The 22,380-nt window shown below is 40.6% G+C and overlaps 2 protein-coding genes across 3 annotated transcripts; one reads left to right on the top strand and one right to left on the bottom strand.

Annotated features, from left to right (window-relative positions):
* The first annotated feature begins 1,203 nt into the window (after window positions 1–1,203).
* On the top strand, window positions 1,204–4,326 carry LOC135798457 (uncharacterized). Its single transcript, XM_065311309.1, has 7 exons — window positions 1,204–1,576; window positions 1,625–1,860; window positions 1,934–2,203; window positions 2,261–2,508; window positions 2,566–3,024; window positions 3,079–3,795; window positions 3,847–4,326. Exons 1-7 carry the CDS (start codon window positions 1,364–1,366, stop codon window positions 3,981–3,983), a joined length of 2,280 nt encoding a protein of 759 aa, XP_065167381.1. The 5' UTR covers window positions 1,204–1,363; the 3' UTR covers window positions 3,984–4,326.
* LOC135798456 (disintegrin and metalloproteinase domain-containing protein 12-like) lies at window positions 4,001–22,229 on the bottom strand. Of its 2 annotated transcripts, none has more exons than XM_065311306.1 (8): window positions 21,950–22,229; window positions 10,072–10,172; window positions 9,307–9,732; window positions 9,072–9,242; window positions 8,360–9,004; window positions 7,584–8,295; window positions 7,392–7,527; window positions 4,001–6,472 (listed from the first exon to the last, which is right to left on the bottom strand). In XM_065311306.1, exons 1-8 carry the CDS (start codon window positions 22,068–22,070, stop codon window positions 4,393–4,395), a joined length of 4,392 nt encoding a protein of 1,463 aa, XP_065167378.1. In that variant the 5' UTR covers window positions 22,071–22,229; the 3' UTR covers window positions 4,001–4,392. The 2 variants fall into 2 exon arrangements, with proteins under 2 accessions (XP_065167378.1, XP_065167379.1); XM_065311307.1 differs by lacking the exon at window positions 21,950–22,229 and adding an exon at window positions 21,688–21,853.
* Between the last annotated feature and the right edge of the window lie 151 nt (window positions 22,230–22,380).

Below are 22,380 nucleotides of genomic sequence, written 5' to 3'. Positions count from 1 at the left end.
ACTTCGTTCTGGTTTAACACTTTGTCACAATGTTGTTTCCCCTAAATAAAAAAATATATTTTATTTAATTTGTACAAAATAACCTGCACCGCTAAAATAGCATATTTAAAATTAAACTAATATTACTACAAATGCTACAACAACAATTGTACTTTTGACTGTTCTTCGGGTTCCTCAACAACTAACCAATGTTAAAATTCAATAAAGATATATCTGGAGAGGGAGAATGTTGTCTTGTTGATGACCACCATTTTTTCTCACCAATTCTTCTTGAAACCAAGTAGAGTTTCGGTCATAATAATTTGCTTTGCTTGATGTCACATGCCCACGCGTGAATGTTTCTACTGTTTTCCTGATGGGCGCGCTACATGTGCGTTACGCGCGTTCGTTCTCAGCGGGGATGAACGTGTCAAGGTCCAGGGGTCAGACGCGTTTCTCGCCGTTGATGAGTCGATGGGGAATCCAGGTCTCGCGGCGACGGCGAATCCCTCCGCGCCGAAGTCTATCACGCGCGCAACCAGACGCGCCAGACATCCCACATCCGCGTGCCGGTTGAGGAAGGTAAATTAACCACTACCGGACGTAACTTCGCGGATTTGCGTTTGGGGCAGTCGGACGGCGTCAACATCTACGATCGATATCGATTTGCTAGCGCGCTTTTAATTAGATCAATATGTGGTGAAAAATAACGATTAATCGGGTTTATTTTCGGGTATATTTAGAACGACGCAATTGGAATGTTTTTGAGTTATATTCTTATTTATTTACTGATAAAATAATTAGTTATGAATTAATTACTAATTAATTATAATATAATAAGTTATAGTTAAATCCTTTTGCATTATTATTAAGTTTTAATATAAAATTAAAGCGTTTTTTTTTGTTTTTACTGATTTTTATTTCAAACTTCCATAATTGATTTAACGTAGGCAACCAAACACTCATTTTGTAGTAATACTTTATGTTACTTAAGTAATCTACCCCGTTTCCGCTCCTTGTCCTTGATATAATATTATATGTCATTAATTCTATTAAAAATCGATTTTAGCAATGACATTGAAAGCATACAATACAAAATACTTTCCCAATGCACGTGTGCTCATTCGTCCACACACATTATCACCCCATTAACTTTCAATTCGATCGGGGAACGTGGCTCTATGCAGTTACCCTGGGTGCCGACCGGTGCCAGTCGCAGATAGACGTATCGATTGTGTGAACATCCGCATGATAATGACCCAAATGGCTTCATGACCAAAACACCTCACAGCCCTTTGTGTCCTACTAAACTGATTTAGAATATTCGCGTGCGGAATTATTAAAGTAAACCCACTTCATAGAAATGTCTTATTAGTAGTTGAAGATGTCTCGAAGCGGGAGCACGTGTAGTGCGCTCACGCTTAAGAAGTGGCTGCCGGTGGAAAACGATGAAATCGTGAAGTGTTTCGCGGATTGTTCGAAAGTGCGTCATGCGTCGGCCATTTTCGCGGAGACTTTGGCGGCGTTCTTGAATGAAAATGCGTTCGTGAATAGTTATTTAAGAAGGAATACTTTGGATTGTGAACAATTAATTACAGTAAGAAATTTTTAATTTAAAAACTGTTTATGAAATTTAAATTTTTAGAAACTAGAAGAAGTTTTAAATGAATTGGAAAATTTAAGATTTAGATATGAAAAGTGCTACGAGACTTTAAACAAGAATAAAATTCTTAGTTCACTTTTAGATGTAAAGATAAAAATGTGGAAGGATACTTTAACTTTTGAGAAACAAAAAGTCACTTACTACATTCAGGACTTAATCGGGAAAATCGCTCATCTTTATATTTATTACGGTGCTTCCATATTAACACAAACATTTAAGTAAGTTGCCATAAGAATAATAAAATTGTGTAAATTTTTAAATTTTTATTTTTAATTTAATTTTTATTTGAAGAATTTCAAATGTTTTCAACGCGTTATTAAATTTTGACACAAAGTACGATCTTACCGATCCGGTACTGATAACCAGCAACACCTGCACTTACCTGCAACATCCGCAGCGAAAAATATCGATTACAAGATTGCTGCAACTGTTGGCCTTGAATCGAGCAGAATTGTGTGCGCATAAATTGATCGATTGTCTGCTTGAAACGTACAAATCATACGAAGCCCACAACGATGCGAATGGGGACGAATCGGATAATTCCAGTGTAGAAATTTACAAGTTTGTTAAAATTATTGATAATTATGATGTAATTTTTACATATTTCAATATTACTAGGGCATTAACTCATCATATGAACGATGAAGAACTGCAAGAGTTAAAGAAAAACGATAAAAACTACGAATTGAACGTAGAAGAAGAAATTGCGAGGGAAATTTTGAGTGGATATCAAAATGACAACTTTACACATTTAGAGAAACTAATTGAATATGAAGAGCAGAATGTATTGGATCTTCTACAAGTCGCAATTGAAGCAGCCCCTAATATGTTGGGGCATGACGGAATTAAAAAACCCAAAAATGGAGGTACTAAAAGCAGACAACCAAAAATACACATAAAATATAACAGGGAATATTTTACAGGTGAAAAACGTATTAATCCTAAAGCACTTCAAAAAGTCCTCGATTACTATCAAGAAATCCTCTGGGGAGAAGTAGGAAACTACCTAGAACATATAATACTATGGTGGGGACCGTCCCCATTAGCATCCCGCGTCCCTCATTCGTCCCAACATCTCCGGGAGTGGATCACACAGTTTACACCAACCGCACAAATCCCACCCTTTATAATATCAACATTAACCAGCCTAGCAGACGGGTTAGGTGTGCACGTCACTTCCACATCCTGGGACCGCCATTTTCGACTAGCTTTAGTCCATTCAAAAGTCCGGAATGATCCATTGACGGGACAATTATTCAGTGAAATGCTGCAAGACTTGGTAAATCTGTGTAATCAATGCGAGGTTACGAATGAGTGGGTTGTGGGAGCCCCTCTTGATGAATTGCCATTAGTTGAACAGATCCCAGTTTTACATCGATTGGGTATATTATAAAACAATTTTTTTATTAAAAATATTGATTATATGTTGATTGTAGATCATTCTGTGCATACAACACGCCTCTGGGCTGCATCTGAAACGAAAAAACTAGCAAACGCATGGAATGTATCATCGTTTTTCAAGATAACGCACTGTGATATCATAAATTGCTTGAGTCAGTTGTCCAATGTGCGATTGGTCGACCATACAATCGCTATTGAGAAGGGTGGATTGGGCGTACACGTCGAGGTGTGCTCCAAAATGAGACATAAACTTGTATCGGAAGTGCAAACCAATATTCAAAAACTCAAAGAAACAGCTGCGGAATGCGTTGAATGTTTGGCTGCAGTATGCACAACTACAAGTCTGGCACATTTACAAATGATATTTCCTAAACCAGGTTATTACTCGCGTGGAGGCGGGGACATTCCAAGCGGTCACACCACTTACGTCTACAAATATTTAGAACAAATTCTCACACCGGTTCTACGCGCAACTGAAGACGTGGTTATCTGTAATATGATTCTTCGCTTGATGTGTGAAGCCTGGTTGGATCACATCTACAAACACAAAGTACACTTTTCCCACAATGGCGCATTACAGCTACTCAATGATTTCGCAGGTGTAGGAGAATGGCTTACGCAGAACAAAGACATCAACGATCATATTCGCCTACAAATGATGAAAAACGAAGTGTTGAGAAGATGCGAAGGCGTTGGTAGATTACTACTGAGAAATCCCGGTGAAAAAATCAAAATGACTGACAAACAAAAAGGTAACCTAAAAATTTCATACTACACTATTCTAATTTTTTTTACTTCTGTAGATAAAAATGTTTCACCAAAAACAGACACCAAAGAATTAATGCCGGCTGAAATGTACGTACCCAATCAGGAGCAGTGGCTTGAGCTCCGCGCCGGAAAACGTCGCTTTCTTCTCTTGCATCCGCCATGTTGTTCATAACTAACTCAGGATACAAATCGATTTAAATATATATTATACAGAACTTTTATGTAGTCATAAAATATCTTAAAAAAATGTATGTACACAATCAAAGAAAGTCAACATTTACAATTTTACGTCAACTGTCAAAGAATCATTTTCGTTCGTTCGTACGTACTGAAAGAAAAGTGTTTGTATTTTATATTTTGTATAACAAGCATCTTTGGTATATAACTCGAGCGACCGCGGGAAAATTGCGTATGACTTTGATGATGATATGAATGATATAGAAATGAAAATGAACACAAAGCTGCCTGCCGATAATAACAAACGCAAAACGTAAATAATACTAATTGCAATTAAATTAATCGATAATTAATCATATATCACATGTATTACGTTCAAGTAACTCTAGTCGCGCAGTGTGCTGCTACGTCTTGTTCTCGAATTTCTGTTGTAACGACGCGACGTTCGAATTCTTAATGGGAAAGACTTTACCTTTCGCTGCGGAAGCGGAGCTTACCGCACCGTTGGCGACGTTCGTCGCGCCTCCATTCGTGGTAGCTACCAAAGGCGTGTTTTTAGCGTTGGCTTTCTTTGTTTGTAAAGGCTTCTTAGCGGCGTTGCTGTTGTTGAGCACATCGGGTGGTGCCTTTTGAGTGGCGCTCTTTGGAGGCGTTGAACAACTGACCAAATCGGGGCTGTTCGACGTGGTTTTTAAACCCTTTGGACCGGAAATCACCGGTTTCGTTGAAGTCGCTGGTTTTGTCACGGCCACATTTGGCTTAACACTTGTTTGTGGTTTGGATGCAACTGTTGAGGGTGTAGATGTCGCTGTGGGCGTGTTTTTGGGTCGTGTGGGTGACGCCTTGCGAGTTTTTAGATTCGTAGGCGTAATCTGTCGGGTGACTTGAGTAGGTGTTGTCTTAACAATGGGAGTAGGAGTAGCTTGTGCAGTCGATGTTTTGGGTGCATCTCTAACCGGAGTTATAGTAGTTGTTGAGGGTTTCTTGAATGTCGACAAAGGTTTAGCTTCTACAGTCGCCGTTGGAGCTTTTGGTGTGACTATTGGGTTTTCATATTTGGGTCTATTTACTGCTGACGGGTGGATGTATCCACTTGAAGTGCTACTTGCAGAATTCTCATATCCACGATTCATATTGCTGTACTCACCCTCAGCTGTACCCACGCTTTCAGTTTCATCGCTAACGCTTTGTGTGTTCTCATACACTGGACCACTCTCTTTGTTAGCTTCGGCGAGTGCCCTCTCCTTTTCCTTCTTTTTGCGAGCCAAAGTAGACGTAGAATAAATAGAATCAAAGTTTCTATTTTGTATTTCATTGACAATTTCGCCCAGCAAACCAAAACTTTCATTGCTCGTCGAATGGCTTGTGTTTTTTGATGGTGGCGACTGAGGAGATTTCAAAGAAGCCGGAGATGTGGGAGAATCCTCAATGACAGCGTAAATATTATCGTTTGATGGCGACGTGCTTTCGCTACGTGCAAGCGGAGCAGTCAAACAATCATCGTACTGATTCTGGTACTGTGATTGAATTTTATTTTTAGCTGGTGGGCTTTGTGGCCTGTCTTGCTTGGTTGCAATAGGTACACTTGGGGCCGGTGGTGGCGGACTCTTGGGTCTAGATCCAACCATACTTACAGGTCGTTTCGAAGGATCACGCATCGATCCAAAACTTTGTAATTTTGGTTTAGTCAATGGTTCAGTGGCTTTCATGCTCTGAGCTCTTGTAACAGGCTTTTCGGGGGTGTGACGTTCATTTTGGGGAATCGGTCCGGAAATATCAACACTGCGCAGATCTTTTTCAATGAATGATTTGGGTGTCTTCGGAGGTTTCTTCTCAGGTTTCAAAAACGACGCGATTCTGTTCAAAGTTGTAGTTTTCTTCTCTTTGGCTGGTGGCGGTGAATGTTGTTGTGTAGGAGACGGCGCAAAAGTAACATGTGGCGTAGGGTGATGTTCAACTTTCGGCGATACCTGCGGTGGGGGAGCCGGAGCTTGCCTGTGAGGAACCGCAGCATCAATGGTAGCCACCGAAGGTGGCACCTTCGGTGCATTTCGCAAAGGACTAATCAGTTCCTTGGCAGTACAAGTTGAATTTTGCAGCGTTGGAGAAGATATAATAGGTCTAGGATGAGCACCCGGATTAAGTGGTGGTAAGGCAGGCGGCTCCGAAGTAGTTGCAGACACATTCGCTGCTGCCATGTTTCCAACTGGAGGCGGCGGAGTTTTTACAGTGTGAACTTTTTTAACATTAGGCTTAACCGGTGCTACTTTGGGAACTTGTGGTGCCGGACGCACGACCCCCAAAGGCTTATCCTCCGTCTTCGCTGGGACTTTCTTAATGGGTGTGAGTGTGTAGCCTTTGAACTGACCGAAAAACTCGTCCTGTGGATTTTCGGACGAAAGCAGCGAGTGATTATCCTCGGCCGACTTCTTCGGACTTTCGGGCGAAAACGGCGGGCTGCGCGTCTTCGGCGGCGACTTTTGCCTATTGAAAAAAGAAGCAAAAAAGCTAGTTTTATAAAGCGTCGACTTGATTAATCGGTTAATAATATTAAGCACGTCAGGCAAAACAAAACCAACATAAAACTCGGTTAGGAATTATTTGTTAAACAACACAAAAACCAAGCGAAAAGCAATCGAAAAGCAACAAAAATTGTGCAACGAAAACAAAACTAGCTGGGTATATCACACACGCACGTACACACATAGGTATAAATAGAACTTGGAGAAGGTGGTTTTCATTTTCGTGCTTATTATTATCATCATTCGTTTATCAGTATTAGTGAAAATAATTAATTAAACGGAAGAACATGTTAGATTCTCGTTAACATTATCACATTATTTGATTTCCTGTCATTTCACGTGCAACTATATAAATCTAGCCTAATTCGCAACACATTTCTCCTTCATTCTCTTTAAAAATTATCGCCTAGAACTTGAGAATATCCTCGTAGTATTCGATTAACAACAAGAAGGTCATCAATAAGTGGCACTTTTGCGAATATCTTGTATACGTATTTTTTGTCTGCTACTTGCTAAAACTGACCGAAGGCAAATCGCTTGTACTATCGTCATTGTTAAATTTGGCTATTTTCAATCGCACATTGCCGGTGGTGGCGACAGGCGGCGGCGGCGGTGGAGGCGCTTGCCTGTGCGCCGTCATCGGCACGGCGATATTTTGATTCGTGGTCGAGATCAGGCCCTGCGGTCGTATCTCAAGCTCGCGCAGGTTACGCCCCCGCGACGCCGGCGGAGCAGAGTTATGGTTAGGGTCGCGTTTAGGACGTGGCGCGACGTGGTTCGCCTGCTGCACATGCTGCGAGACGGTCGGTACGCTAGCGCGCACCGTCGTCTTACCCACACCGCGTGCGAGCGCACACTTTAACAGAACATGTTTTACGTACGTTGCGGGCGATTTCTTCCAGGTGAGCGTCCCGCCCACATTGTGCTTCATGTAGTAGACGACGAAACTGAAGAGCGCTATCGTCGGCACGACGCCAAGGAAGAAGATAAACATCGCCGTCACAAAACCGCGGTGACCTAACAAAAACAAATTTTTAATAAAACTATAAAAATCTATAATAAAACTAACTTACTATTAGGATCTTCAGCTGGTCCACTATCAGACGATCCTCCCGGACCGGGATAATCACAATCAGGCGGAGCAAAACCATTTTTACAATGACAATGTCCCATACTGTTGCACACACCGTTGCCATTGCAATCATTCGGACAGCCTCCAATCGAAGTCCGCAGAGAATCCACCGCCATACACTTTTGATTGACGCACATCTTTCCCTCCCCGCATATGGCGCCGTCAGGTGCCAGACCGGGATCAACTTGATTCAATCCGAGATCCACAATCGCCGTTCGACACGGGATAATGGAACCTTTGAGGTTGATGAAACTGTGCGACAATATGGCGACCGACTCCATGCCGAATTCGAGCCGCTCATTCAAATGTTTGCAGTGCAGCATTCCGCACAAAACGTTCTCGTCGTTACATCGTGAGTATGATTGATTGAGTTTATTGTAGCCGCAATTTCCATGGCGGGTGCCCTTTGTGTTCATTTTGTAGCACTGCTCGTCCGAGGACTTGCCCGTGTTGCCCCAGAGCAGTTTGCATTGATCGGAGCGCGTGCGACAGAAGCCGTGATAGCAATACGCTTTGCCGCCGTCGCAGGATTCGGTGTCCATTTTGTAAATGTCATCGGGGCAGTATTCGCTCTGCCCGGTGCAATACTCAGGCAGGTCACATTCATAATCAGCCGATCTGCACATTGTCCCAGCATTCTTCGGCATGCAAGTCTGCATAAAATAATCAACAAATAATTTCACACATATTTTTTTCAATTGCATGTGTTATACTTACAGAAAGATCACAGCACTCGCCAGTGGCGCAGCTGGCATTCGCGTACAACATGCAAGCGGTGGCGTTGCAGCAGGTGTTATCACAGTGTTCCGGCAGACCGCAGTCACACTGCTCTCCCGGTTCGACGAAACCATTTCCGCACACAGGTGAATCGAAAAGCCTCGCCGGCTTGTTTCGGAGGCAGTAATCCATGCCGTGTTCAAATGCCAGCGCTAAATAATCCAAACTACAAGTAGACCAATGCGTCGGCGGCACTGTTGAGCTGCTAGGCGCCATGATGCAGCGCTCATCCGCACAAGAACACTCATTGGTATCATGCTCCATACCGAAATTATGCCCCATCTCGTGCGCCACCGTAGTGGCAACCAAGCCGAGAACATTCGAATGTTCCGTATTCACACCCCCAGAGTATTCATAGGTGCAAATTGGGCCCTTGAGTGCTTTACCGACGACACCGTTTTCGAACGTAAATTTGGTGAGTAATTGAGCATTATCGTTGGGGTGTTCCTTGATGAGTTTCTCGCGTCGATAATGGAGAAAGTTCGTCAGGGTAATGTCGCCGTTGGAGGAGAAGACGATCTCGTCGAAATCCGTCCAGACAACAACACCCACAAGCGCTATGTAAATATTGAGCGGCGAATATAACTGCAAGCAGAAAATTTATACATATCTTAATGATAAAGACCTACGCGAATGCATAACGATCACATACAGCATTGATAGTGTTGGCAATATCCTTGCAATGTTGTTCGACGACCTTCACGTTCTCATCCAGCTCCTTGAACTGTCTGTTGTCGACGACCAGCACCAGCTCCACGTAGCGCGATTGTTTATTGGCGTTGTATGGTCCCCGTACCAGCGTTTCCGACGTGCTTCTCTTATACTAATCCAAAACAAACATGAAATTTAATTAAATTAAATTTCGGAGGAGAACAAAACCCACATACCCGTAACATCCTATTGAAATGTTCATTATCCAGCACGGAGTGATCATGTTCATGCTCATGATTACCACCTGAATAACCACAGGTACGGTTGTGCAGCGGTGCATAATCTGCATGCTTGTACGCGCGCTGTTCCCCATCATGATGCTCAACATAATGCATTTCTGCGCCGTCGAAGACCACCCCTCGCAGTGTGTCATTGCAGGTTGACAACGCCGCCCAGGAGTTGGGCCGATTACGCACATTGCCGTGATAATGACACATCTCAACGTCCGCCCGATTCGGGCGGTTTATCACGTGTCCGCCATTCGCCTGCGTGCGCAGGAAGTAGCCCTTCGGCAGCAGCGCCTCGTTGAGCCGCAGGTCGAGAATGTAGTTCTCGTCGTCGAGGTCGTAGTCCACCGTTATGTGGTGCACATGCTCACCAGTCTGGAAGCACACAACACACATGCACACATATAATACTCAATAGGATTCATCATCAGCATCTCACACCCACGCACACCAGGCGATAAAACGCATTGTGTGTATTTGGGTGGTGCATCCCAGAACGGAAGAGATGCGTGTTGGACCGGAACAAGTACGACGACGCTGGGATCTAATCGCTATACAACGCGCCCATTGACGCGGCTAGTATGTGTACAAACACACGCGACATGCATCCGAGTGCGATTGCACACACAACGTTTATAAATAAATAGAACGCGACCATTGAACTCCCACTGCTTCGTCTAGTTTGATTACGATGTGATTTATCACGCGCCTTACCTCTTCGCGTGTAGTCGCAATCTGTCTTTTCTCTCTCCCGTGATAAATTCTAGGCTTGAGTTGGGCGTGTTTGCTAAACTCGGTGGCAGGTTGTGTTTCGGCTAGAAAAAAACAATAAACAACAATTAAAAACAATTTATTCTCCCTTAAATTAACTTTCTAATGACACCACAGTCAATATTCTGCGTTTTTTAAATCATAATCTGTAACGTTGCAAATGCAAAGTCAATGACAATGTTTTCACTTTCTTTCTTTGTTTTGTTTGTTTCCTTAGTCATTGCACAAAGAGAAAATTACCACTAATGCGTGTAAGAACAATGAGCGCAATTATTGCACTCCCACGCGACACGCTCGTGCAGAGTGCAAGCAAAGAAGCGAACAAAAAAATCTCCTCATGTAAACGAGATCATTCTCGGTTCCATTTTGTTCTTCGTATCCTCGGTGCTTGATTCTCCGTACTCCGTATAAGCAAGCGCACACTCCGAGTATCATTAACTCCATTGACGCCCTCTGGATGATGCACTGCTCTTATTGCTTTACGTATTTTACACCCGAGTTGGCCGCACGACATCAACGAGATTGCATGTGGGTGTCATTATCGTACGATTCGAAGCTTTTCAAAATGCGTCTCCACTTTTGACAACGCTAAAAATACATTCTCGAGTATGGCGCACTTATTGGCAATTATTTAATAATAGATTAACGAGCACACAACAAAAAATGTGTCAACTTGATAGAAAATATTCATTTAGCGCGGCGTGGTGCGATTGGCGAGGCTCCAAATTCAATTCGCCTGGATTTGCGTTTTTCTGGCGGGTCGAGATGCGAAAGTGCATCCACCAGTGCATCGACGACGCAATGCTGCGGCGCGAAAAATCCGCAAAGGGTAAATTTAGACTTGCGTCGACCTCGCACACACAACTCGTCGACCAAAGTGCTGCCAGCAGCTAGCAATGTGAGTTAAGAAACTTCCTGCGCTACGCATTTTCAATTTTCTACCCAATGCACACAAGCTATTACATGCTTATTTCTCAATAATCTATTGTTACATTCGGGAATCTTAATCTAATCTCGACCTGATTCCAGAGTCAACATTTACATAGCACTGCGCTCGTTTCTCAAAGTGTGGCGCATAGTTTTATTGCGCCTTTCGACATTATCCGACGTGTAAGTAACATATGTCTTCAAGTACGTACACGTTTCGGCCATTTTCTACTTTATGCTCGACCGAAGAGTCGTTCTCGTTTAGTCGAGAGATACGCACGGCTCGCAAGTTCGGATAAGTCGACGCTGAGCTCTGTCGTTTTGCCGCATAGCGTCGCAAAATCCCCAACAAAACTGCCAGCGAGCGAGCAAGGACTCGCTCAAGCCGACTATCTATATTCCATATCTATAGCCGTGCAAAGCACGCTCGGAAAAATTCAATGTCGGCTTTGAATAAATTTCCTCAGAGCGTATCATCCACACCGCATTCAACTAACGACATCTTGCGGTCAACAGCGCACAAAATAGCCTTTTATTTTAAATAATTTCAAGTAGTAAAATCTCCAACACAACGCATGTTTCATTCATTTCAGTCAAGTGTAAAACGTGTATAAATATCCCGAGAGTAGACTCATCATAGAAACGCACTCGTTGTTCATTTCCGGTTTGTTCTGTTAATGTAACATGTAACTGCTCGAAACTTCTGGTTCACAGTGGCACAGTGAAGTGGAAACGTGTTCAACATCATAGTGCGCACACACACATGTTTAACTAAAATCATTTCAAGCATTGCTGAAATTAAATTAATTTCGAAATATAAGTCTGCGCATCCGGCGGATTTCTACACCAAGTTACGGAAGTCTTACAAGTGTACATATTTCATCGAAACTTATATCCGATGACAACACCTGGCGTAGTTCTTGATTCATCCAACATTCAGTAATGTGATGTGAATCATCAAATTATCGTGTGTAACACTTGAGAATCCATAAATAATTTATGTGTGTGCGGATGGAAATGATCGCAATGTCTTGTTGATTACAACTCAATGTCGACCGATAATAAAATCGAAATAATTGTGATTATTTATGTCTCATTGTTTGGCAGCCAATTATCCTTGAGTGGATTTTCTTCGTTGTACCCGTCAATTTAATTTTGTGACTCACAAAATTTACGAAAATGTAAATATTTGATTTTGATGCATGTTTTTGTCTAGACAAAAAATACCCAATGCGCATGCGTCAGCGTCTTAAACCAGAAACTATTTTTATAACTTTTATTTATTCCACAGTTGATGGAAAAAATAAAATAAAACATAAATCTATATTTATTATCAACGTCTGGAAATAAGTTTAAAAAAACTTTCTATATCAGTAATTTTAATTTACTGCTACAGATATTTGCAGTCTGCGGTTATTTAAACCCACAAAAACCGAAATATTTAAACTTTTACTTTTAGCATTACGCAACCAAGAAACAAAAGCGCCAAATTTGTGTTAGCTACACACACAAATCTCAACGCATTGGCCTTGAAAATCGTGCCAATTTTTTTCGGGTCACCGTTCCCAAAGACACAATGTAATAAATAACGTGATAAATATTTATTTTATTACGAGCGTGAAATTAAATTATTTCACCATTTGTTCCTTCTGCGCGAGACAGGTACGCTTCGCGCGCGCAAATCGATTACTAATCGAATAATTAATTACGCAAATGAAAGCGTGGCGCACCGGCATTCATTAATAACACTTTTAATGCCTGCGCGTGTTCAAATTCCCGGTATATCGACGTGATGTGGCCATGATACGCGCTGAATTAATTTATTAACAGCACATCATCACAACTGAATGACTGAATATCATCTGTTGACGCATCGTGTTGAATATTGCACGGAAAACGTTAAAGAGGAAATTAATTTCCTCGACGCACGACACAAAAAAATTTGCCACTTTTTCTAATATTAGAACCCTCGGTGAATAATACGCTTAAAACTCACCGAATGGGTTTTTCTCACGAAAATATTTTTTAAATGTAACTCACGGTGCGTTTCGCTATCCTTTTAATTTTTGCCTAGTTCGAGTAGCGCGCTGCGCCAGTGCTATCCGGTTAATTAATTCCGAGCAAAGCCGCCGCCGCCACCGCCGCGCATTGAAACTTTCGCGTGCAAACCACACCCGGCGAGTTAATTAATCGAAAAATATAGCGCGCAATTTTTCATCGTTCGTTTCCTCCCACGCGCTATAAAATATTCGCCGGCTTAAATTATGAAAACAAAAAAGCTTTTAAGTGAATACTGAAAAAGCGCGCAGCAGCGCGCAATATTTTTCAATCTCGATACGGCAATAAAACGAGCGCGCCTATTAAAGCAAAACCAGTAGCTGAAAGCTCGCCTTAACTTAAATTGCTGTTTAAACTTGGACTCGTCTATGGTATACTTGCTTGCAAGTAGTCGCACTGCGTTACTTTAATGGCCGGGGACAAGTCCTTCGGCGACCACTATAAATAAATTGCAAAAAGAACTCAACGCAGAGACTAAAACAAAATAAACTAAAAACAAAAGCAAAGTTTATATTTAGTTACGTAGGTTTATAAAGAAAGTACATAATTGCTTTCAATTGCAAAAGAAGCAAATTGAATTTATAATTTCGCAGAGGGCTTAACCGAAGCACGAGAAGAAACGTGCTTAATGCCGCAGCGGCAAAAGCAAACAGCTGTTTGTCGCCACTCGCCGGCGAAATTAATTTCAAGTGTTGCTTGCTCTCCTCGGTTATGCTGTGGCGTTAAAAGTGTTAACATTGAATTAATATGCCAGTGCATAATGACTGTGGCACTTGTGCATAAATGTGGTAACACACTACACTTCGTGTTCCACTAACAACACTAGTTGCTGCACACTGCACAGTTTAATGGAACTAATCTATAATTTTCCCTTTCAAGAGTACGGACTATTTTAAAACCTTTTGCAACGCAGGGAAAAAAGAGCTCATAATTTAAACCGCAAGCCAAGTACTAGTTTTGCAGGTTTTTCTTGTTTTTCTTGAGGTTTCTCATCGCATTTCCGGGTCAACTATGTTTCCCCCGAACGGAAAATCAATATGTACGAATGCCGTCTGTATGGCGGTGGCGAAACCCCGACTGGTTTGCGTTAGTCAGGCGAAACCGCATGATCTTCCAACGCGATAACAATTTTAATAACACGACGTATGATTTTCATTACGGCGCGCTGTGTGCTATCGCGCTTTGCGTCGTCGTCGTCCCCGACGGCGGCGGCGGTTAGTGGTCGCCAAGTTGCTGTTTTATTACATTATAATAATCCTCGTCGCCGAGTTTCCAAGTCCCTACTCGAATATTTAATATCTAATGGCAGTTAACGACGGCCTAAAATATTAACTTTAAACGCCGCAGATTATTATTATATACACTCGCTGATTGCCAGTGATTGTAAGTGAGCAATTAAAATAGTGCAATTGCGCGCGTATAATTAACAAGGTGTGCTCTTAGGTAACGTGAGATAATACCTGCGTGGGAAAAACGTAGGCATTATTTCCTCTTCGCAGCGGTAACGAAAGTCTTCGTTGTCGATATGAAAAAATATGCATAAATGCACCCACCAGAGGAAGGAATACGAGTATAATAAGCTGTGATTTTTGTTCTTCATTGTTCTCAAATAACAATACAATGAAAATGAAGGTTCACTTTTTGTACGATTTCAAGTTGCAAGTGCAATGAACGTTATTTATTCACAAAGAAAACAAAATTCAATCGTTAAATTGTTCGTTAAAATAAATACCTACATTAGTCGAAACACATTATCGTAAAAATCATTATTCTTTTATAATAAATATTTGATTGATTCGATTAACGGACGTTTGGTTATATAATAATCAATAATTTGGCACTTATTGTGCGGTAGCTTATAAATGAAACACAACAGCAAACAGTAACATTTTTTAGTAGTTAGACACAAGTTTACCTATGCCCACCTTGCTACTTCGTACGAGCAAGAAGCGTACCCCCACCACTTTTTGCGGGTTCGGAGGTGGATTATACATGTGAAAATTTGTTAAAAAGAGTTTTTATCAACTTTCCTTTAAACCCCGCCCTTTGCAACGAAGAAAATATTTAAAAAATATTCAAATCAATATAAAAATAAATATATCCTTTATTCGATGAATATTTTAATAGTTATAAACAATTTAATAAATTTAATATCGTTAATTTGACTAATTGCAGGTCAGTAACTTGATGATGATGAAGAAACTGATATAAAATAAATAAAATTTACCAAATTAAACAACTAAACAAATAATTATTTAATAATTAATCAAAATGACCTAAATTGAAGTTATGATGTATTAATTAATTTAACTAATAATTTTTGTTTTTTCAAAATTAAAATTAATACCCAATGATTAAATTAATTACACACATGATTCACAAAATTATCTACAATTAGCGCGTGAATCACTTCGCAAAATATTTAAAGATGCCATCAAATGCTTACGCTATCTATCGCCGGAATGAAAACACACGTTTGTTGAATATTTTTCCTTTCAAAGTTCATAACAACATTACTAATCGCGCAGTTACGCGCAAAAACTCGTTAGTGGTTTGGTTTATCACTCAAGTTACAAANTTAACGGACGTTTGGTTATATAATAATCAATAATTTGGCACTTATTGTGCGGTAGCTTATAAATGAAACACAACAGCAAACAGTAACATTTTTTAGTAGTTAGACACAAGTTTACCTATATCATAGGTCTTAGGAACGCCTTGCTACTCCGTACGAGCAAGAAGCGTACCCCCACCACTTTTTGCGGGTTCGGAGGTGGATTATACATGTGAAAATTTGTTAAAAAGAGTTTTTATCAACTTTCCTTTAAACCCCGTCCTTTACAACGAAGAAAATGTTTAAAAAATATTCAAATCAATATATAAATAAATATATCCTTTATTCGATGAATATTTTAATAGTTTTAAACAATTTAATAAATTTAATATCGTTAATTTGACTAATTGCAGGTCAGTAACTTGATGATGATGAAGAAACTGACATAAAATAAATAAAATTTACCAAATTAGACAACTAAACAAATAATTATTTAATAATCAATCAAAATGACCTAAATTGAAGTTATGATGTATTAATTAATTTTACTAATAATTTTTGTTTTTTAAAAATTAAAATTAATACCCAATGATTAAATTAATTACACACATGATTCACAAAATTATCTACAATTAGCGCGTGAATCACTTCGCAAAATATTTAAAGATGCCACCAAATGCTTACGCTATCTATCGCCGGAATGAAAACACACGTTTGTTGAATATTTTTCCTTTCAAAGTTCATAACAACATTACTAATCGCGCAGTTACGCGCAAAAACTCGTTAGTGGTTTGGTTTATCACTCAAGTTACAAAGAAAAATACAACACACAACACAATGCATCGCAACTAATTAATCATGTGATAATGTGTAATCAGCGAGTCGTGTCAGAGCCCTGGCTCGACTCGTAACGACCCTGACGTCCGTCAAATGCAATGCAAATTGAGCGTATGACCACAATGAGCGCGCGCCCGCCCGCACACGCATACTCGAAATTGTGCGCCCCTCATTTTCGTCACCGCGCCGCGTATAATGTTTAAATTGCACAAATTTTTAACCGGAAAATTCTTTTGTGTGTTTTTGCCGGGTAATTTTTAAGCACTCTCGTAATTGTTTAATCGCCGTGTTAGGCGATTTTGTTTACATCTCAATGCTTTGCATGAAAGCACGAACACGGCGTTTAAAATAATTGAGTAAAAAATCGAGGAGAGACCCGTGTGTTTAAAGACCGGAACGTCCGCTTGTATCCGGCCCAACCCTATACACAAACCCAACAAGCATTGTTTCACCCTATTGTTATGTTTTGCTTGGTCTGGTGCAAACTCCAAATGCAAATAAAAAATTAATAACAAAATAAAGTTTACAATTCAAGTTGTGACTTTTTTCTTGCCCTGGTGGTTTCTTTTCTTTTTTTTCTTTTGAAAAAGAATGGGACCCCCTGTTGTCGCGCGTCGTGGCCACGCGCCATTGCCTTTCGCGCTTGTTTTCACCTTTTTGTAAGCCTTGAAGGCTTCGCCCTCTACTATTAACTTCACACACACACACACGTAAAGCCAAGCACGCTCCAAACAAACATTTTCGGCCGCGCCAGGTTGCCTGTCGACCAAGAAAATGCTTTACGGACCTGACTTTATAAACGATGCGTGCCAGCCCGGGCTCCCCGGCCGTAATGAACGCGAGACGGCCAAGAAATATAGCAGCGGGCGATTCAACTCGACTCAGACCTGAACTAAAGAAATGAACAGAGGGCTGTTTTAAGGCGTCCAGGTGAATGTTCCCAAAGCTACGCGACACACACACACACCGTTTAACATTTTACTTCCTCTTGAATCTTGAGTTGACTTGAATAAATCTACAATCATTTGAATCTAGCGACGAAATGAAGCCGAGCGTAGTGAAATTTGCGCCCGAAAAATTTCGTCCGAATGTAAATTAACGCCAATAAAAGCGTTTCAACGCTTTGCGCGCGCGAAAAGAAAGTCGCGTCAAACGAGCGCTGGGCAAACACAGCGACACGCAATTCACCTCGGGAAAACGAAGCGACGAAAAAAAAAAACCGGAGACGTGTAAACGCGAAAGAAGTGCAACATCAAAAAACACTACACCGAAGCGAAAGAAACGCGCACGCCGGCTTCTTCCAGAATCGCTGGACATTACAATGCTTTCGAGACGACAAAAGAAGCAGTAAAAGTTTTTACTTTGTTTCCACTTTTCTATCATTTCCAGGGAATAAAATACACGATACGCATTCACGAAGAAAGAAAAAAAAACTTCCTTGGAAATCTTGTACCAATCTCTACCGGCAATCCAGAGATCCACTAAAGTTTTCGGCGTAAAAAACCCAGTAAATGTCTAATTAAATTTTGATTTAGTGAAAATTCAGACAACGAGCACGTTCACATCGCAGCCTAAAACATTCGCTAATTATAACCACGAGTATATTTACCTATCAACGAGGCTTACATACGGTTATTAATAAATGCGAAAGCATCTGCTTAATATTATATATCGGCGAGTGCAGTTAACATTTCAGTAAACAATTTGCAACGTTTTATCGATTATTTTCGCGCCAGGAAATTACGCTGAGCCAGCGAAACAGAATAACACTATAAACGATTTCCGTTTTTTTTTCCTTTCCAGCATCTAAAACTCGTAAACAATTTTTTACTCTGACTTGCACTTCAATTCCGAGAACTTCATTTTAAAAATCCAACATCTTACAATGAACAAAACTTTAATGACGACGCCCGAAATCCTTTGAAACTAAACAGAAAAAAAGATGGTTAGTCATAAATTATTACACACATGTGTCTCACATGTACAATTTGTCACAAAAATTAATGTTAATGATGTGTGCACACTTATTTCCTTGTACATTTAATTAAAACCTTTTCCACAATTCAGCAGCTTTATTTTCTTCATTGATTTCCTTCGCGTGGCTGCGTGTTTTCTCCTCGAATTATGTCCATGCCGTGACCTGAAGCAACGATGACTCACACATCACTTACTTCTACCGGTAATAAACTACATACAAACACAACAAACGCACTGCAACCATTGCTTGCAGGAAAGTTGTGGCCGAGAGAGCTCGATTTATATTGCTCGTATGCATTTGCAGTGCGTTGTTATAACATTATAAACCTTAATCAATCTGACAATTAGTTCAATTACTGTGAAAGATTGCAACTGCACGAGACGTGCGCGTGAGTGAAGAGAAATTATAGAATTATTATCGCTGGTTGAGCAGCTGTTAGGAGATGTTAACGCCTCACTGGCGATTTGGGCGCCGTTTGCGTTTTGTTTATGCCCCATTAATTAGATTTCTCAATTTATAAACAAGAGAAGTGAACAAAGAACAACATGTTACGCGTTGTGTTAGTGTATACGCTCATAGCAGGATTATTGCTGATGGTTTGAATCGAAATTGGGTTTAAATAACGGTCGCCACAAAACCGCACGTTCCCAATGGACAAATAACGCCGAGCTTAGCAGGCCATCTCTAGCGTCGTACTAAAATGCAGCGATAATTTGCAGCTTCGTTATTTTACGAGATTTTACGAGCAAATATCTCTTTAATCGCCAAACGTGATTTTACTCTTTATTAAAGATTTTGACGTGATAACGTCTTTAAAATCGTTTTATTGGGTGACTGTTCAGAAACTGTGTCACGAGCGAGGTCGATCGCAGGTATACCCCCCTCTCGTTATAACGAGAGAGAGAGACGGACCGATCTCTCGTCTCATCTCGAGCGCTGCCAGTCATTCCGTAAAATCCACACGAGCGGAGGCAGGCATAGCGTTCGAGTGAGTTGACCGATCTTCCGTCTCTCTCACTCTAGCGGCATACAAACGAAAGGAGATTTTCTCGTGCGGTTAAGTTTTCGTTGAATGTTTAACAGTAAAACAAAATGTGAAGTGCAAGTGAAGTGTTACAACAATTGCAACAAACAAAACTTATATCACCAATAAGACGTTATCACGTAAACATCTCGATCGTAAACCTACTTTACAAACATCCATTTTTTTTATATTAAAAAAATCACTGCATTCTACCACTAATACTGAGTACATCTTTATCAAAATATAATTATAGACTATTAAATTATTTATTACAATTTTATAAATTTCAAGTTCAAGGCTCCGACTGCGGCTTCATCGATAGCAATATTCAAGATTCAACTTGGCGATCACGACTTCAGAAGTCACGACAAGCAGTTAAGTTACAAAGTCTGCATGAACATCAAATGCGCAATTTCTGCAGCCTCGAGTACTGCAACCTTCTGCGAATACCCAAGACGACCTTCAAAGAGCCTGCAAGATCATCAAAACAATGATTATGACGTCTTTATTGCATCGCTGCACTTGTTTCGATTATCGTGCATATTTTAGGTTTACCACAATAACTATACGCAATGCAAGTACAAGTCTCCCTCTAAGAGTAAATTTGAATTTTGAATCGAAAACAACCAGGCTAAAAATAAAATCGCCAGCTGCCACAACAGCAGCAGGCTCGGCAAATATAAACACACACACAACTCACAAAGTTGAAGGAAATAGAAATAAATCATACACGTAGAGTATACCTATAGGCAATTGCAAAGCCTGTCAAATTTCGAAATTCAAGCGAGGACCTACCTTTAATAAACATAGTATAGCCTAGTATATAGTACTATACCCTTTTTTATATAATGCCTCAAGAGAGTTATATTTAAGAGGAACCGACAAAATGTTATCCGATGCTGAGGGCGTGCGTCATTCGAGACTTTTTTCTTACTTTGCTTACGTTAGCGAGAGCCCTTTTTTTATTTTTCTGAAGGCGGAGGAATGCCATCTGCATGCAGTTCGGTTTCAATACGCACTTAAATCATCTGTCAGTGTTGCACTACATATAAAAATAAAAACACTAAAAGCAATAAATTAAAATTTTAACAATGCGTGCATAAACAAAAAAACATAAACATGTACAATTTTAATGTCTTTTTCAATTATTAAAAATAAACCAACGCATTTTATGATTTTTCATTATAAATTCAGACATACACATAAATCACTATGCATTGTTGGAAGTTAGTATGACACTGTACGACCGGAAATGCTTTTTCTGTCCATAGCGACACAGAGAGTTGTTCTTCGGCGCATTTAAATATATTCAAATGCGTTATTGCGTGCATTGTTCGACGTAATCGCACTTCCATGCCGACTACAGTTATATCCACACACATACACACAGCATCAGGGCATCGAGGAGAGACACACGTCAGAGACAAAAGTGTGCTGTTGCGGCTTTGTGCCGCTCTGTCGGCATGTCAGCGACGCGGAGCGATTCCGCTTCGAATCAACGCACAATTATCAACAATTATATTATCGGTTCGGCGGTTCCTCTATCTGCTGGCGCAGATACTGACGTCACAATTTACAAAATAGCGCCATCTATTCAAATTAACTCGTTGACAACTTTGATTAGCGAAAACAATCGAAATTCACATAAATTACAAAAGAACAATACACGTTATTAAACTTGATGGAAAATAAAATTGCACTGCAAACAACAAAATATAATCGTCGCATGTTTACCCAACTTATCAAGATATGATTGAGTTATCACAAAAATTGCACAACAATTCAATTCCATGCAAAAGAAAAAATTAAACCTGCTCGACACTTGAAATATTTACACTAATAACAAATATTTGATGAGACGAAATCAATTTTTATCATCAATAAACTAGTTGATGAAAGTTTTAAGGCGTACGTTGAACTAAATTGATAAAACTAATTAATCACAAGTGTCGCCTGTCAGGCCAACTCTTACCCTTATTCACGACTCTCAATGCCGGTTTATGCTGGATTATAGATTAAGATAAATTCAGATCGAATTAAACATCAAAAAGATTGATAAGTTGGGGCGAGAAAAAGCTGATTGATTTTCAATTCGTTTCGTTAAAATTTAAATTGAAAGCACCCCGAAGCTAAAGCGAGGAGCGGATTTAAAAACGCATAAAAAGCCGAAAAACTACGTGCCTGAATTACGAAACGCCGGGTCTGCGCTCGTCGTCGTTTCAGCCGCAAATCTCCCCGGAGTCACCGACTGAGCAACTGTATGCTGGCGTAGATGCGTATGTGTGCTCCACATTAAGTTAACGGATAGATTTGTGCGCTTGTGGTTTGTCGCCAAGCTAAGCTAATAGTCTTTAATCGCCTTTAAATGTTACACCTCTAACCACACAACACACTCGTTCATTTTGTTTTGATAGTGTTGTGTGTTTATTAGTTGTACACATACCTTGTCGCGAGTCGGACGCACCAGCGACGATATCCGTGCGTATTATCGCCAAGCACCACCACAACGCCAGGCATGCGGCGACGAGCGTCGGCCGCTGCTGCTGGCGACCACCGACGGCCATATTCTCACGCCGCGCACAACATGCAGCATGCAGTCCTTCTGGCTCGCTATCTCAGCGGAAACGCGCGATGCTTGATAGAAAACGCACACACAACAACACTCCACACACTGCAGTGCACCAACCCGCTAGGACGCACGACGCTACAAGCGCAGCGGCGGCCGTTCGCTGACTGATGTGCGCGGTGCGCGTTCTGCAGCCAGCCGGGGGTGCTGCGCATAAGAAACAACAAAGTTTGGATGCGCACTGCGACATCTATCGACACATAGTGAAACTACATTACAAGTCGGTAAACAAAATTTACTACAGATGT

Source organism: Atheta coriaria, unplaced genomic scaffold (genome assembly GCF_025399875.1).
Source record: "Atheta coriaria isolate IRGN ID8LTWV9N9 unplaced genomic scaffold, Caltech_Dcor_3.1 hic_scaffold_9_pilon, whole genome shotgun sequence".
Taxonomy (NCBI): domain Eukaryota; kingdom Metazoa; phylum Arthropoda; class Insecta; order Coleoptera; family Staphylinidae; genus Dalotia; species Dalotia coriaria.
This window is presented reverse-complemented; position numbering and strand designations above follow the sequence as displayed.

Bases quoted from the DNA above. Each gene is read 5' to 3' on its own strand.
- LOC135798457 (XM_065311309.1), top strand. From the start codon at position 1,364: ATGTCTCGAAGCGGGAGCACGTGTAGTGCGCTCACGCTTAAGAAGTGG. The intron at 1,861-1,933 runs GTAAGTTGCCAT...TTTTATTTGAAG, and splicing joins ATATTAACACAAACATTTAA to AATTTCAAATGTTTTCAACG. The intron at 3,025-3,078 runs GTATATTATAAA...TGTTGATTGTAG, and splicing joins CCCAGTTTTACATCGATTGG to ATCATTCTGTGCATACAACA.
- LOC135798456 (XM_065311306.1), bottom strand. From the start codon at position 22,070: ATGGCCGTCGGTGGTCGCCAGCAGCAGCGGCCGACGCTCGTCGCCGCA. The intron at 9,005-9,071 runs GTATGTGATCGT...TTCTGCTTGCAG, and splicing joins TTGCCAACACTATCAATGCT to TTATATTCGCCGCTCAATAT. The intron at 6,473-7,391 runs GTACGTAAAACA...TTTTTTCAATAG, and splicing joins TGGAAGAAATCGCCCGCAAC to GCAAAAGTCGCCGCCGAAGA.